The sequence below is a fragment of the Zootoca vivipara genome, chromosome 10, assembly GCF_963506605.1.
Source record: "Zootoca vivipara chromosome 10, rZooViv1.1, whole genome shotgun sequence".
NCBI classification, from domain to species: domain Eukaryota; kingdom Metazoa; phylum Chordata; class Lepidosauria; order Squamata; family Lacertidae; genus Zootoca; species Zootoca vivipara.
Genome location: NC_083285.1, coordinates 47,849,099 through 47,865,590, shown reverse-complemented (window position 1 = coordinate 47,865,590; position 16,492 = coordinate 47,849,099). Strand labels below are relative to the sequence as shown.

At 39.4% G+C, this 16,492-nt stretch overlaps 1 protein-coding gene across 4 annotated transcripts in view; it reads left to right on the top strand.

Moving 5' to 3' along the window:
* CRY1 (cryptochrome circadian regulator 1) overlaps positions 1-16,492 on the top strand; it is a 35,355-nt gene that overhangs the window by 5,203 nt on the left and 13,660 nt on the right. For all 4 annotated transcript variants that reach the window (XM_035126919.2, XM_035126917.2, XM_035126918.2 and 1 more), the window contains exons 2-4: positions 12,261-12,369; positions 13,450-13,592; positions 14,897-15,081. In XM_035126919.2, the coding sequence (XP_034982810.2) occupies positions 12,261-12,369; positions 13,450-13,592; positions 14,897-15,081 (437 nt within the window). The remainder of the gene's footprint in view (positions 1-12,260; positions 12,370-13,449; positions 13,593-14,896; positions 15,082-16,492) is intronic.

Below are 16,492 nucleotides of genomic sequence, written 5' to 3'. Positions count from 1 at the left end.
ATGGGGCGTGGAGCTGGAATTAATTGTGTTGACCAGGACCCTAGAGCAAGATGTAAGTGTTGCTAAACTAAGGGGAACAGTGACCACAGTGATATGAAATTCAAGATACGTGTAACTGGAAATTGCCAAGAGATATCCAAGTTTCTGTGTACACTATATCTTTAAAGCACATTCTTTCCCTCAAAAAATCTGGGCACTGTAATTAGGAGTTGATGGGAGTTGTAACTCTGTGAGGGCCGAGCTACAGCGCCCAGAATTCTTTGAGAGAAAGAATGTTTTGAACATTCTTTAAAACTATAGTGTGTACACAGTGTACACAGTCCAAAACAGTCACATTTGACTTAGAAAAGTAAACTTACTTTTAAAATGAGTATGAAAGGGAGAGTCAAGAGAATCACATCTCTTTTAAAAGCTTGGAGGATATTTAAAGCCATGGCAATAGAAGGTCAACTAGAACATATGCTACAGATTCAGGTGCAAGAAGGCATTCCCCCCCAGAAAATTGAATAAGAGAACATGAAAGCAAAAAGAAGCAAAAAATTATGCAAAAGAGGGAAGCAGAGGGAAGGAATTGAGTTATTGTTAGATACATTAGCAGCACAATCCTACATGTGTCTGCTCAAAAGTAAGTCCCATTGAAACTGGCTATAGGGTTGAAGCCTAAAACAATCAATAAAAACTGATATGTTTGACTATGTTGGAAACAGAAACTGTCCAAGACATGTTTGGATCCTGTTAAGAGATGGAAAGGTGTGCTAGGGAAAGATTGAGAGCTTGGAAAGAGAGTTCTAGTACTAACTGACAGATAACTGGGGCAATAAATCTACTTGAGTTCTTAAGGAACCCAAATGTAAAATTGCTGAGATTCTTACAATACAGTAATATATGTTGTTGTTGTTGTTTAGTCGTTCAGTCGTGTCCGACTCTTCGTGACCCCATGGACCATAGCACGCCAGGCACTCCTGTCTTGCACTGCCTCCCGCAGTTTGGTCAAACTCATGTTCGTAGCTTCGAGAACACTGTCCAACCATCTTGTCCTCTGTCGTCCCCTTCTCCTAGTGCCCTCAATCTGTCCCAACATCAGGGTCTTTTCCAAAGATTCCTCTCTTCTCATGAGGTGGCCAAAGTATTGGAGCCTCAGCTTCACGATCTGTCCTTCCAGGGAGCACTCAGGGCTGATTTCCTTAAGAATGGATAGGTTTGATCTTCTTGCACTCCATGGGACTCTCAAGAGTCTCCTCCAGCACCATAATTCAAAAGCATCAATTCTTCGGCGATCAGCCTTCTTGATGGTCCAGCTCTCACTTCCATACATCACTACTGGGAAAACCATAGCTTTAACTATGCGGACCTTTGTCGGCAAGGTGATGCCTCTGCTTTTTAAGGTGCTGTCTAGGTTTGTCATTGCTTTTCTCCCAAGAAGCAGGCGTCTTTTAATTTCGGGACTGCTGTCACCATCTGCAGTGATCATGGAGCCCAAGAAAGTAAAATCTCTCACTGCCTCCATTTCTTCCCCTTCTATTTGCCAGGAGGTGATGGGACCAGTGGCCATGATCTTGGTTTTTTTTGATGTTGAGCTTCAGACCATATTTTGCGCTCTACTCTTTCACCCTCATTAAAAGGTTATTTAATTCCTCCTCACTTTCTGCCATCAAGGTTGTGTCATCTGCATATCTGAGGTTGTTGATATTTCAACAGTAATATATAACTTGTCCCTAACATTAGCTTCTATACTAGAGGGCTGGAAAGTAGCTAATTGAACATCCAGGAAATTACCAGCTAATTATAAAAACTGTTCTGTATAAATTGGTAGAAAGCACTATCAAATAAGCAAGTTTCTGCCCTGCTAACATTTTTTTTGAGAGAATCAAGAACTGAAAGGATAGGGAAGATCAAAATGATCAGGTGGAGTATAGTCCCCACAAGGAAATGTCACACTGGCCTGGTTTCTGTGACATGGTAAACAAGACTGACTTACTGGAGTTGTATGGGCTCCTGGAGATAAGCTCTAAACTGCATTGCTCCTCCCCAGTCTTGAATAGTCCCATGGTGAGCTAAGCAAAAGTTTGACTTCCCTAGTAGTTTGAATCCAGTGCTGTGGTTAAGCACTCTCCTCACTAACCATGAATTGTAGCCTAGGGTTATTCCTGTATTGCATGTGGACAAGACTGTTTTGGGAGGGAAGAATTGTTCAGTATGGCTCTAAATTTGCATACTGGCCCAGTATAACAACACACTATAGTTTGAATATGAATGAACTGACATGAACTGCAGGCCCACTTGCCAACCTCTTTCCCTTTTTACTCCATGAGAAATGATATAAAGCTTGTATTACTGGTTAGCAACATATTCTTTGTTGCTGCAGCCAAACTGGCAAGGAATTGTTTGTTCACACTACAAATTGCTAACAAGCCAGAATACCAAACCAGGATTGAAGTTTGTCTGTGTGATTTGCTTCCTACATTTTTATCTCTAGTGTTTTGACCCTTATCTTAAATGGTATTACTTTCAGCAGTCTTAAAATTGTCCACAAGTAAAACACATAACTGTTTAAATGTGGAACAGTATTAAGTAACCACATATTTAATAGGTATAAGCTTTTTACTTACAAGTATGTGTGGTCACCTGTGGAATAGCCTGTTGTTAGGCCTTCTCTGCATTTATTTATTTATTTATTTATTCACACACACACACACACACACACCACTTGATTGGAAAAAATGTTAAAATGGGTTAGAAAAATATAAAACAAATATGAGAAAAAATCAAAACTATATTGAGTTACTCTGTTTCTGTCTGGTGGCACTGGTTAACTTTACTTTCATATTGATTGGGCATCAGCAAAAAGGTTATGGTAACTGAAGGAATCCCTAAAATTCTAAGAAATTCTCATTGTGAGTCACTCTCAAGGCTTTGGGCAAATTTTCATTCCCCCCTCATTTATTAGACCCAAAGGTCTCTAAGCGACTTACAGCAAAAAAAAAGATACACAATACCATAAGAGGGAAATCATATACATCAATATTTTATATAACATAACATCTGGGGCGGGGGGGGGGGGTAGCAAACAGCATTAACAATACAGTGGTACCTTGGGTTACAAATGCTTCAGGTTACAGATGCTTCAGGTTACAGACCCCAATAACCGAGAAATAGTACCTCGGGTTAAGAACTTTGCTTCAGGATGAGAATAGAAATCGCGCGGCGGCAGCGGGAGGCCCCATTAGCTATAGTGGTACCTCAGGTTAAGAACAGTTTCAGGTTAAGAACCAACCTCCAGAACGAATTAAGTTCTTAACCCGAGATACCCCTGTACTCAAATAACAAACAGCAATACTCTGACCCATTAATCAGCAAATAAAACCTCAAGCTTCCCCAGTCCAAAAATCATTCACATAAAAACACCCCCCTCCCCATTTTAACCTCTCCACTCAGAAGTATGGTGTCAACACCATCTGTTAGAAATCTGGTGGATGGGTTCAGTGTCTTCCATGGATGATTTGGCATCTCTCCTCTCCCTTCATGGGGAGAACAGTAGAAAGCAAAGCAGGAAGATGGTAATGAGAGTTTAACCTGCCTTGCAGTTCACCCGGCTACTGCTCCTCTTCTGTTGTTGGTGAGGGAGTGGTGGGTGATTGTAATCATAACCACTATATAACTACAGGAGGTCAGAAGAACAGTGCATACAAGCACTACTTCCAGCTTGGGCAAGAGGGGACAGACAGTCATGGTGCTGTTGCACTTGTAAACTCTTTTCTCCTGGTACTCAAGCTACATAACTGTCCCTTTAAGAAACAGATTGTGGCAGGTAGAATGTAGGTAGGTGGTTTTCTCTTTCTCTCTTGGTAATAATTTCTAAAAGGCAGCACCTTTCTTTATTTTGTCTCTTAGGTTGGGATTTAATTTTATGCAGAGTTCTATCTGACTTTATTTCTGGATAAAAAATGCAAATAAATGTTTAATTGATCAACAAAAGATAATTGATATCAAAAATTATTTTAGAGCATCCTACTTTATCAGCCTTATACATGGTGAATGCTGACGAGAGCTTTTGAAACTACAAGACTGACATTCTGAAGCATATTAAAGCATTTCATAGGACAGTTTGATACTGCTGTCTGGGATATCACTTTTTTAAAAAAAAGAAAAATAGCTTCTGTGTAAGATGATAAAATGAACAAAAACAGTAGCATCATTAGTCCTTTATTTGTCTGAATACTTCAGCTAAGACACCATAGACCAGTACAGTTGTATAACTAACTGAATGAGTCATCTGTTAAAGAAGCACATGTTTTGAGAACTGAATAATGTCAAGCAGTATATAAAGATTTGGTATACCGGAGAAGACCAGTTTGTTCAGTTACGTATAAATACAGTACAGTTTGTACACTGATAGTGACACAATAGACCTTCCTTGCATGAGCAAATGTGTGTACCTGCTATATTCAATGTGATATATAGATGATGGAAGAGTCTGTCCTAGAAACCTTTACCTCTTTATCTGGCATAAATTCTATTTCTGATAAGCACATGTAAATAGATTGCACAACACTTTTTCTTCCATGAGTTCTTTCTATTGTTGATTCTCATTGCGATGGACATTCTTAAATAGCATTTTCATTAATGGGAATCCAAACATGGAAGATTTTAAATTTAGTTTTTGTGTTTGCTTTTAATTGCATGACTAGAGTAAGTGTTCTCACTAGTTTAATTCTCTTGTTCATTGAAGCAATATCAGTTCTGCTTTTCAGGATCATGGATCCTTCCAAGGCAATTTATACTTAAAATAAAAAGTGACAACAATAATGCAACATTGTTAACTACAGAATTTAAATCAATATAATGTTGATATCCTGTACTAAATAAAAACAAACCAACAGCAGATGATATAACCATATGTATTACAGCCACCCACTCACACTTAGTAGAGGATACCAGCTTAACCAGTTGGAAATGTAAAGTGTGTAGGATCTGTCTAAAAGAAATCTGAACAGCTGTCAGAGAAGGAAGTTCTATAAATGGGACTGCCACCAAAAATCCTATCTTATCTGTCTGCCAGGCTAATTGTACCCACAGCCTCTGAGGCTGATCTTGAAGACCTAGGCAGCTTCCTGTGTGTAGGTGATCCTTCAGGTATCCCAGTCCCAAACCATTAAAGGTTTCAAAGGTTATAAACACCACTTTGAATTTGACCTAAAAATGAACTGGCAACCATTGAAACTGTTAAACTATTGTAGTCTGAGCACTCTGAAGTGTCTCCAGAGGCAGCCCCACATGGAGTGCTTTACAGTAGTCAGTCTGGATTTAACCAGGACATCACTAACTGAGTCAAGATCTGCTTCATCTGAACTTGGTAAAGGGCACTCCTTGTCACTGCCACCATCTGTGCTATAAATGCCCATTATGCTTACTCACCTAAATTCTATGTTATAATTACATTCTATCTAGTGATGTTTCATATTTTCCCAGGTTCAAAAAATAGTGCTTTGTCAGAACTGAAAAATGTAATATTATTGAAACTAGATGCTAACTACAGAAATTTATGTAGATAGTGTACAGAAATGAGCGTTTCTTACACACACAAAAATGATTTTGTGACACTGCCTTAAAGAAGTTGAGAAATTTTTGGTGGAAGTGGATTTGCTAGCTCAGTTGATAAACTCCCCCCCCCCACTCATCTGTTGGGTGGAAAAATGTATGAGATCCAAAAAGAAGTAATTAATAAGTAATAAAATTAACATTTTCAGAGTTAATTGAAAAGCTCTAATGACAAGCAATAAAAACATCTTAATTCACAAGGTGAGCCTCCCCCCCCCATTTTTTCAAAATCGAAAAAAGGGTGAAATTCCATGTTAGTTATACATTTCAATATGTCAGCATTAGTATGGCTTAAGTGGGTATTGTCTACTCTTTACGTCAGGCATGTCCAAAGTCTGTTTCAGGGGCCTAATCTGGCCTGCCGGTCAGTTTAATCTGGCCCCTGTGGCAGTTTAGTACCTGGGGTAAAATCCTAAAAATTGTGCCCCTGAAGGACCAGGTGCGCAGCCTGGGAGTCATTTTGGACTCACAGCTGTCCATGGGGGCACAGGTTAATTCTGTGTCCAGGGCGGCTGTCTACCAGCTCCATCTGGTAAGCAGACTGAGACCCTACCTGCCCGTGGACTGTCTCGCCAGAGTGGTGCATGCTCTGGTTATCTCCCGCTTGGACTACTGCAATGCGCTCTACGTGGGGCTACCTTTGAAGGTGACCCGGAAACTGCAATTAATCCAGAATGCAGCAGCTAGACTAGTGACTGGGAGTGGCCGCCGGGACCACATAACACCAGTCCTGAGAGATCTACACTGGCTCCCAGTACGTTTCCAAGCACAATTCAAAGTGTTGGTGTTTACCTTTAAAGCCCTAAACGGCCTCGGTCCTGTATACCTGAAGGAGCGTCTCCACCCCCATCATTCAGCCCAGAAACTGAGATCCAGCACTGAGGGCCTTCTGGCGGTTCCCTCATTGTGAGAAGTGAGGTTACAGGGACCCACACAGACGGCCCTCGGTGCTGGACACAAGATGTCAAGGCAAGAAGCGACTATTTTACTTTTAGAAGACAACTGAAGGCGGCCCTGTTTAGGGAAGTTTTTAATGTTTGATGCTGTACTGTTTTTAATATTCGGTTGTAAGCCGCCCAGAGTGGCTGGGGAAGCCCAGCCAGATGAGCGGGGTATAAATTTTATTTATTTATTTATTTATTTATTATATAAATAACCCTCAACTTCAATCCTAAAAAAAGCTCAACAACTTTGGTCGGCCCTTTGATTGGCCCTTCACTTCATCAAATCTGGCCCTGTTTGAAAAAAGTTTGGACACCACTGCTTTATATATGTTGACTTTCAATATTCAGGTTTAACTTCTGTGCATCCATACTTCTGAGCAAAGTTTTTGAGTCCTAGAACTTTCATGATAGAAAATCTGAACTATAGTTTTGGTGGGCATTTTGATCCATTGTGCCATAAGAATGGAAGAACTGCTTTAGTCTGTACTGTAGCACTTTGGTCAGTAGCCCTACGTAGATATTGTTCTGACTGCTGCCTATAAATGGTAAAAATTACTATTTGTGATACTATTTGATCACATGCATTTGGGAGAATGGAGGAAAACTAGATTGGTAGACTTCCTTACACTGTACTATATCCTTTCATATTGTGGAAGGCTTTCTTATACTATTTCTTACACCTTTCATAGCACAGTTGTAATTTTAAAACAAGTCTTTTTGAAATTTGAATATTGTGTGTTCAAATATGTAATTCTTCTGCAAATTATCAGATAGTTTAGCTATGGTACCCTTTTCTGTTTCAGCAAATGTCTGATTTATTTCTGGCTGGTAATGCAGTGTGATCTCTTCAAAACATTGCAGTGATTAACTTGAAATTCTAGTTATGAAACTGTTGTAGCATGATCCTTCAAGTAGGTCATTGTGACGGGAGTAGTCCAAACAGGCTGCTGGTTGCTAGAGCAACGACCTATTTAAGAAGCCCTTTCTGTTGATTCATATTGAAACAATCCTTTAGAAATCATATAAGGAAATGAATTAAGAGCTAACACAGATGGAGAGAAATATTAAGAGTTTGTTATACTGGGTGTCTTTCTCTTCCCCACTCCCTTTCCCCAATCTGTTGGGGACTTTGAAGATTAAATTGTATATGTTTTTTTCTCAAGAGTTTCTCTTTCCATTTAGGCCTCCTTTGCACACTTTTGATGATTCATTTTTCTTAAAGCATGCATAGTATTGTTTCATTTAATTCTAACTTGATAAACTGGTATTACAAACTAGTGTCATTCAGTCCGTTTACTAAACGGGCGCTAGAACATTTGGCCTTTTTCGGCGACGGCGCGTGGGGGGGCCGGCTGGCCCCTCCCACGGCCACCGCTTCGTTGGGGCGCTCTGTTGATCCCAGCTGGCCGGCAGGCGCCCAGGAGAAGGCCGTGATTCGGCCTCTTTCTGCGGTGGCAGCGCGTGGGGGGACCGGCTGGCCCCTCCCACGGCTGCCGCTTCGTCGAGGCGCTCCGCTGAGCCCAGCTGACCAGCGGGCGCCCAGGAGAAGGCCATGATTCTTCTGAGGACTGTGAGGGAAACGGTAGGCAGAGGGGTGGGGAGAGCGTGCGTGTGTATGTGTGCGTCAAGTCTCTGCGTCCAATCCCTGTGTCCGTGGGGCACATGCGCAGTAGCGCAAACCCAGAGACACGGAATACTGTACGCAGAGACACTTGCACTTTATTATATAGGATTATTCAGTGTGTTTATATATTGAGTTTTCATGCAAAGTACTTAAACATTTTAATAGAACAATGCAATTCTGATTATGTGCAAGGAAATAGTTGAATATGTTACGTTAATAGCTTGCCTTTTCCTCTGGGAAAGTGAAAATGGTATTTTAACCTTAAAACAATTCTGAAAGAAGTAGCTGAGGCTGAGAGATTATTTGTTTGTACAGTGGTGCCTCGCTTAACGAATGCCCTGCTTAACGAAGTTTCCGCTTAACGAAAGGATTTTTCGAGCGGAGCTTGCCTCGCTAGATGAATGCCTTTTACGAAAAATTCGTCTAGCGAATCGCGGTTTCCCATAGGAATGCATTGAAATTCAATTAATGCGTTCCTATGGAGGGAAAAAGTCGAAAAAAATTCAGTGCATTCCTATGGGATTCGCTAGATGAATTTTTCGCTATAAGAAAAGACCCGTGGAACGAATTAATTTCGTCTAGCGAGGCACCACTGTATCTGTAGTTTGTGATGAGATTTGATTCTGGATTTCACACATCCAAACTCTAGTCACTGCACTACACTGTAAGTGTATGCATGGATGTACACACAGAGCAACAAAAACTGCTACATTCGTATTTGAAAATCCTTGGTTGATCAGCAGAGGAATGCTTTGATCAGCTTTCAATGTAACATTTGTCTACTCTGTAAAAGTTGAAAAGGTAGATGTGAGAGAAGGGTAGAAAATACTTCTAGAATCCCAGAAAGGATTGACAGTGGTGGCAGTGTCTTCCTTTCAGCTGCATTAGGTGAACAGAAAAGCTAATAATTAGTTGTGTATTTTTTCTTTGCTTATTTTTGCCCTCTAGATTCACAAACAAAGAACCAGTATGATCTGAAGTTGAGAATCAGATCAAGATGGAGTGAGGGATCAAATCCTTACAGCCAATAAAGTCACTTGTGAACCCTGGGCCTATCACTGTCTCGCAGCCTAACCTGTCTCATATGATTGTAGTGAGGATAATGTGGAGGGAGGAACCAGTACCCTGCACATCTTCAAAATCTGCTCCTGTGTATTGAGGACCTTCTGGAGCAGATTTTTTTGGGGGGGGGGGTAGGGAGGAGGAAGAGAGAGTCCCATTGCATGAACATAACTTTACTGGCACAGCATTAGGTATAGCTGTCTGCATGCTGCATCTTGAATCATGTGCTTCTTGGAAGAAAAGGCAGGATATAAAAATTGCAAATGAATAATAAGTGCAATAAAAAATATCAGTTGAGCTTGTGCAAATAGTATTTTTTCATAGCACAAGAACCATAGGTTATGGATAGTAGCTTTCACCATTCAAAAATTAGAGCTTATAATGGAAGTTTGGGGGGCTGATGGGGCTGGGAATGAGAGTCTAGGATCCAGCAGCTATGGGCATCTCTGCCTCTGCTCTAGAAAGGAACCACTTTTTGAGGTTGGCAATGTTTATTTGAAATGAAGTAATTTTGATCAGACTTGGGTGATAATTTTAGAACTGTTCTTTAAAATGATTAATTTACATTTTAACAGATTCATAAAGTTATATGGTTGCTATACAAATTATAGGTCACTTTTGACACTTAAGACTGCATACAGATCACCACTACTGTTGAATAAGAAGAACTTCCTCTTCCACTTGACTATGTTTGCAAATAAAATAGGTGTTACATAAATATCTCCTATAGTTTCATCTCTTATTATAAGGGCTAAGAGCACTAAGGTCATAATATCAGACTTGAAGTCCTCTAAAATGAATTGTTGTTGAATTTGGCTGTTCAACTGGTTGACAGTCTGCTAACTGGGCTAAGTTCAAGGTGTTGCTATTATTATACAGTACAAAACCCTTAATAACTTGGGACCAGTTTACCTATGAGATTGCCTTACCCCACGTGTGCCCACTTGACTGCTTCGATCAAAGGAATTGGCAATAGTATAGGTGCCGCAAAATACCCATTCCACATTTGTAAGAACTTTATTGTTTAGTGTGGCAGCACTTGCACTTTGGAACTCCCTGCTTATTGATATCTAGCAGGCATTTTCTTTGTATTCTTTTCGGCGCCTACTAAAAACATTCTTATTTAGGCAAGGCTACTGAGATGCTTAGAAATGCTGGCATGAATTTTAATCTGTTTTAGTATTTTAATATTTTGTTGTTTTAAATAATTTATTTTATCCCTTTGTAAACCATGGTGAGGTGTTTTGATTTGGTTTTTTTTTACAATCAAGCTGTTTATTACTTTTATGAAAAAAAACTGATTGCAAACTGGATTGCTTTCTAGCAGTTTTTTCTCTCTTTGCCACTCAGCTGAGTTATTTTGGCCACAGTGAGTAGGTTTTAAGACAATCCTTTAAAACAATAGTTGAAATATAAGTCTTAAATATCAGTGCACATCTATGTTTCTGAAAAATGAGAAACATACCCATCAAACTACAGTATAGGAATATTGCAGAAGACCTGTAGGATTAAGCAAAGCAGGCAGTTGACTTAGTATTGCTATTCTATAATTACAAGTATTCTAAGTCTGATAATTCATTTTAATAAAGGAATTTAATTATGCAACAATGAACTATGAAACATTTCTAGGAATGCTACCATAAATATGAGATGAAATAGAAAAAGCTTAAAGGCAAAGACTTCTACATTTCATAACAAAACTGCTGATCTTAGCCCCCTTCCCCCGGTGGGGTTTGGCTATCTCATACTTAATTGAAAGAGAAAAATAGGTTAGCAACTTTTTAATGCTTAAATTATTTTGTTGCAGGAGAAAAATGCATCTTTACAGGGAGCTTTTCTATAAGTGTATATTTAAATTCATTCCAGTTGACCCTGCTATTATATCTCTACTTAAGCATTCTGTGTTGAACCAGACTGTGGTCCATAAAAATTAATGGTGTGGTAAATATCTGTTATCATTAAGGTGCCACAGGGTTCTTTGTTTTTGCTACAAGTGACTAACCTGGCTACCATTCTGGAATTTCTTAAAATGTAAGATCACACTTGCACCATTCAGGAAAATGAAGCTAACTGTATTATCCACATTTAAAGGTAAAGGACCCCTGACAATTAAGTCCAGTCGCGAACGACTCTTGGGTTGCGGTGCTCATCTTGCTTTACTGGCCAAGGGAGCCGACGTTTGTCCACAGACAGTTTTTCCGGGTCATGTGGCCAGCATGTGGCACTGCGGGGATTCGAACCGCCGACCTTCCGATCGGCAAGCCCTAGGCTCAGTGGTTTAGACCACAGTGCCACCCGCATGTATTAGGCACATTTAGCAGCACATAAAATTCAGTAGTTTCCCGTGAATTGTTGTAACTGAAGATATGAAATTATAATTAATATACAAAGGGACCTGAATTTGCTTTGATGAAGAAAGCAAAGGTGTTTGACAGCTAATAGATTCTGTGGAAAACATTCTGTGCAAAACATTTAAATCCTGTCTGAGCTTAATCGTCTTAAGAGTTCCAAAAGTGCATATTGGTCCTGCTATAATTCCATTACAGATATCACCAGAGTAATCTTCTCTGAATTTGCTGACATCTTTGGCAGCACTGTAAACTGCTCTGTGCTCCTCAGATGGGCAATATTTAAATTTACTACTGTAATAATATTCTTGACTATTGATTTGACTATGCACTGAGAAGACCTGAGCAGTTGAGTGTTCCCCATCCTAGTGCCCATTTACATGCTGTTGGTCTGGAAATAATAATCCCGCACCATAAACTATACTAGCCAAGACTGGTGTAGTGTTGCAGTATCTGTACTAGCCAAGACTGGTGTAGTGTTACAAGGTTGGGGAAGACTGCAAAAATGTGAGTTTTTTGTTTAACACCAGGTTTTACACTATTAGAACATTTACGTGAACCCTTGAATGTGTGCATAATTGTGACAGTTGGGTCACAACTGTTCCTTCATGCAGAACGTCTTGTTTTTCAGGGAGGCTTTTCAGAAAATAAATGCCCTCCCCCCCCCTTATATATTCCTTGCAGGTTTTTGCTTCAGTGTCTTGAAGATTTGGATGCCAACTTACGAAAGTTAAATTCTCGTTTATTTGTGATTCGAGGGCAACCTGCAGATGTGTTTCCCAGGCTCTTTAAGGTAAAATCCGATGCTTTTCTCCAGTGCTGCTTCTGTGCAACTTCTATACATTTATCAAGTTGTTTCAACATAATGTAACATATTCATATTTGTTTTGGAGAGCTCTTGAAGCTCACTGGAACATGAACAAATCCAGCTACTCTGGATCAATGTTCTTTTATTTGAGTGCTATGGCAAAATTTGAAAAGCAGTACACAAAACAAGTTCAGGTGTGTAACTTTCCCCATATATATAAATGTTGAAAATTAAAACTCTTCTTCAAAAATTGTTTTATTTTCATTGTAATGCAATACTGTACACAAACATTTAAGATGTTTGTAGCTACAAACAAAAAGCTGGTTAGGGTATGTTTTGGTAACAATTGTATCTGCTCATTCCTTTCTCTTTTGTTCTTCCTACAAAGTTGTCAAAAATTGGTAGATATTTTTCAAGTGAAACAAAGGTAGAGTATGTGCAAACAGACTTATGAAAGAGGAAAGGCCTGCTTATATTAATGATCCTGTTAATCTGGATTATGCATCTGATCAGTTAGTCTTTTCAGGCAGTGGCTGAAAAAGTGAATATTAGGACTATAGTTGTTAAAGTACTCTTAAGGCCTTTGAGACTGCATTTGGGATAGATGTTCATTTTTCTGCAAGCCTATGCTGTTACAGCTATAGCTTCCTGAGAGGAGGGAGCTATAGATACTACTTCAGTTAGCTGAAATCTTTCATGGCAGAACTCTTGGCTCACATATTCTGTGCAGCCAACTACAGTTGCAGAAATTAAGATTTTTGGAGGGCTGTCCATATGCTACTGTATACAGTTGGCCACTTGTGTTTTTGGTTTGACTGTATTAATGTTCATATATGTTATTCCTATTTCTCCATGATCTGAAAAAAACTATCCTTTTAACCCTTTTTCAAAACTGCAGGAGTGGAACATTACAAAACTTTCTATTGAGTATGACTGAGCCATTTGCTAATGTATACAGTTGGCCACTTGTGTTTTTGGTTTGACTGTATTAATGTTCATATATGTTATCCCTATTTCTCCATGATCTGAAACAACTATCCTTTTAACCCTTTTTCAAAACTGCAGGAGTGGAACATTACAAAACTTTCTATTGAGTATGACTCTGAGCCATTTGGGAAGGAGAGAGATGCAGCAATCAAGAAGTTGGCTAGTGAAGCAGGAGTGGAAGTCATTGTACGAATTTCACATACTTTATATGACCTAGATAAGTAAGTTAATAGTTTTGTGAATTTAAAATGAGAAAGATAAGCTTAATGTTAACATAATATGCAATATATATAAGTTTTAGCAATGTTGTGGAAAAAATCATTACCATACTATTTTCCATGAATATTTTCCTATTTAGGAATGTATTGCTTCATAAATATTGTAACATAATGATTTGGTTCCATACCAAGCAAATTTGGCAGTTAACTTACCAGTGTTTTCAAAGTGTGGAAAGTGTGTTCTATTTATTTATCGCATCTTGGAATACCCAATATTCACAAAAAATAATAATAATTTCCAGTTGGGGAGGAAATAAAGCTGCCCCAAAAGCTGCCCTTTGAAAGCAGTGCATGGACACCAAGCTACTTTCTTTTGCAAAGGTTGGATGGCCTAAGTCTTGCAATGCTACCAAAATATAGATTTTCCTCCCCTCTCAATCACCTGATAGGGAGAGGAGCAAAGAAGGTACTTTATGGGAAACTTCGGCTGCCGGGGGGAGAAAACCCTTGGACTCTGCACTTTCACCAGTCAGCTGACCTCATGAGAGGCATCAGCCGATGAATAGGTGGACATGGTCTCTGGAAAATGGCATTGCAGGCCAAAATTGGCTCTTCATTCCAGATGAAAGCTGCAGTGTATAGCTTTCACTAGTTTTCTTGTCACCTTTTTATAAATATTGTCTAAATTATTTCTATCATTAATTCATAGGTCAGTTATTTGCCTGGGTGGTAATGCTTACACTTTCAGTCTAATACAACTACAGTGGTTGTCTCTTTAGGCTTTTCTGTGGACATTTGATAAGGAATATGAGCTCTGTTATTGCAATATAATGGGACTGTTAAAGGTAAAGGGACCCCTGACCATCAGGTCCAGTCGTGATCGACTCTGGGGTTAGCAGTGCTCATCTCGCTTTACTGGCCGAGGGAGCCAGTGACAGCTTCCAGGTCATGTGGCCAGCATGACTAAGCCGCTTCTGGTGAACCAGAGCAGTGCACAGAAACGCCGTTTACCTTCCCACCAGAGCGATACCTAATTACCTACTTACACTTTGACGTGCTTTCAAACTGCTCGGTTGGCAGGAGCAGGGACCAATGGGAGCTCACCCTGTCGTGGGGATTCGAACCGCTGATCTTCTGATTGGCAAGCCCTAGGCTCTGTGCTTTAACCCACAGCGCCACCCGTGTCCCAAACGGGACTGTTATTTGTAGATATAAGAGAATTCATGTCACAGGTAAGAAAAATATGCAGTTCCCTAGTGTTTTGTAACAACATTACCTTAAATTAAGTTTTTCTTCCATGTTTTTAGGATTATAGAATTAAATGGAGGACAGCCACCCCTTACCTATAAGAGATTCCAGACACTAATAAGTCGAATGGAGCCATTGGAGATGCCTGTAGAAACTATTACTGTGGAAGTAATGTCAAAGTGTACCACTCCAGTTTCTGATGACCATGATGAAAAATACGGTGTTCCATCTTTGGACGAACTAGGTAATCCAAGAAACTTAATTAATATTCCCACACTACAAAAATAAATGCCAGTATTTTTAATGGCCCTTCTGTTGTACTGTCTGTGTTTATTTGTAGAAAATTGAAAATCAGGGCTGCAAACAAAAAGTCTGTCCCTGGTTTTTCTTCAACCTGTGACCAAAAGGATTATAAATCCCTGACAATGTAGGATACAGTAGCTGATTTGAAGAATAATTATGAGCAAATGATGTTGGTTAGGTAGTATCACATGTTGATAGAAATATCCTTAAATTAATTCACAGTTTGAATGTCAAGAGAATGTCAAGCATTTTCCCCAATACACTTAATTTATTATCCCAGTACCATATTCAAGGTGGAGTGTTTAAAGCTAGTAACTTTTACAATAAGAATGAATATTCTCTCTTCAGAGGATAGTAACACTTTATTGACTTACAACCATTGACTTAAGAAAACTTTGATTATAACAGAAAATAGACCTGGTTTGTTTGACAAGAAATCTCTAGTATCCTGTAAGACTTTGTAGGGGATCACATACTTTTTATTTCAGTTAAATACAAACATTTGGTCAAAGGATATAAATCTAGGTGCATGGGTATTAGAGGCCAATTATAAATTCTGTATTTAGCAATCATAGAATTGAGGTGGAAGGGATCCTGAGGGTCATCTAGGCCAACCCACTGCTATGCAGTGCATCCATAACAGATGGCCATCCAACCTCTGCTTAAGAACCTCCAGTGAAAGAGAGTCCACCACCTTCCAAGGGAGTCTGTTCCACTGTCGAACAGCTCTTAGTACTACTACTACTTTTATTAATGCTATATCCATATGGATATAAGCATTTTCCCGCATAGCAATGAGATGACGAATTTAAAAATATTGTTATTAATCACCTTCCACATCCATCTTAAGGAGATGTACAAAATATAACAAACAGCTAAAACAATTAAAAATAACAAGAGAATGTGTTTAAAAAGTAATCTATTCAAAATATGTGAAGTTGATTGCTATTGTTTATCCTTAAAAATTCTAAGGGAAGCTGTTTTATTACTAAATGAAAACTGCTCTCTGTTGTTAGACATTACTGCATTACAGCAAACATTTCAGACACAGGAGTAACATTTTGGGTTGTGTTCAGTGGTGCCCCTCTATTTTCAGAAGCCCATTTTATCCAACAGAGACCTCTAATAGTGGTGGGGTGGTGGTGTGATTTTTGTAGATTTCTGCACCCTGTAAACCAGCTTTGGAGAGTTAAGAGACCCTTGGGTAGTGTGTTGAAAAACAGCTGAAGGGAGATGGGGAATCACCTTCTTTCCCCACATCAGCAGAGACCTGTGGTATTCAGAGAGTACAGTCCTACCTTGGTTGGCGAACGCCTTGCAACTCACACATTTTGGCTTCCAAGCGCCGCAAA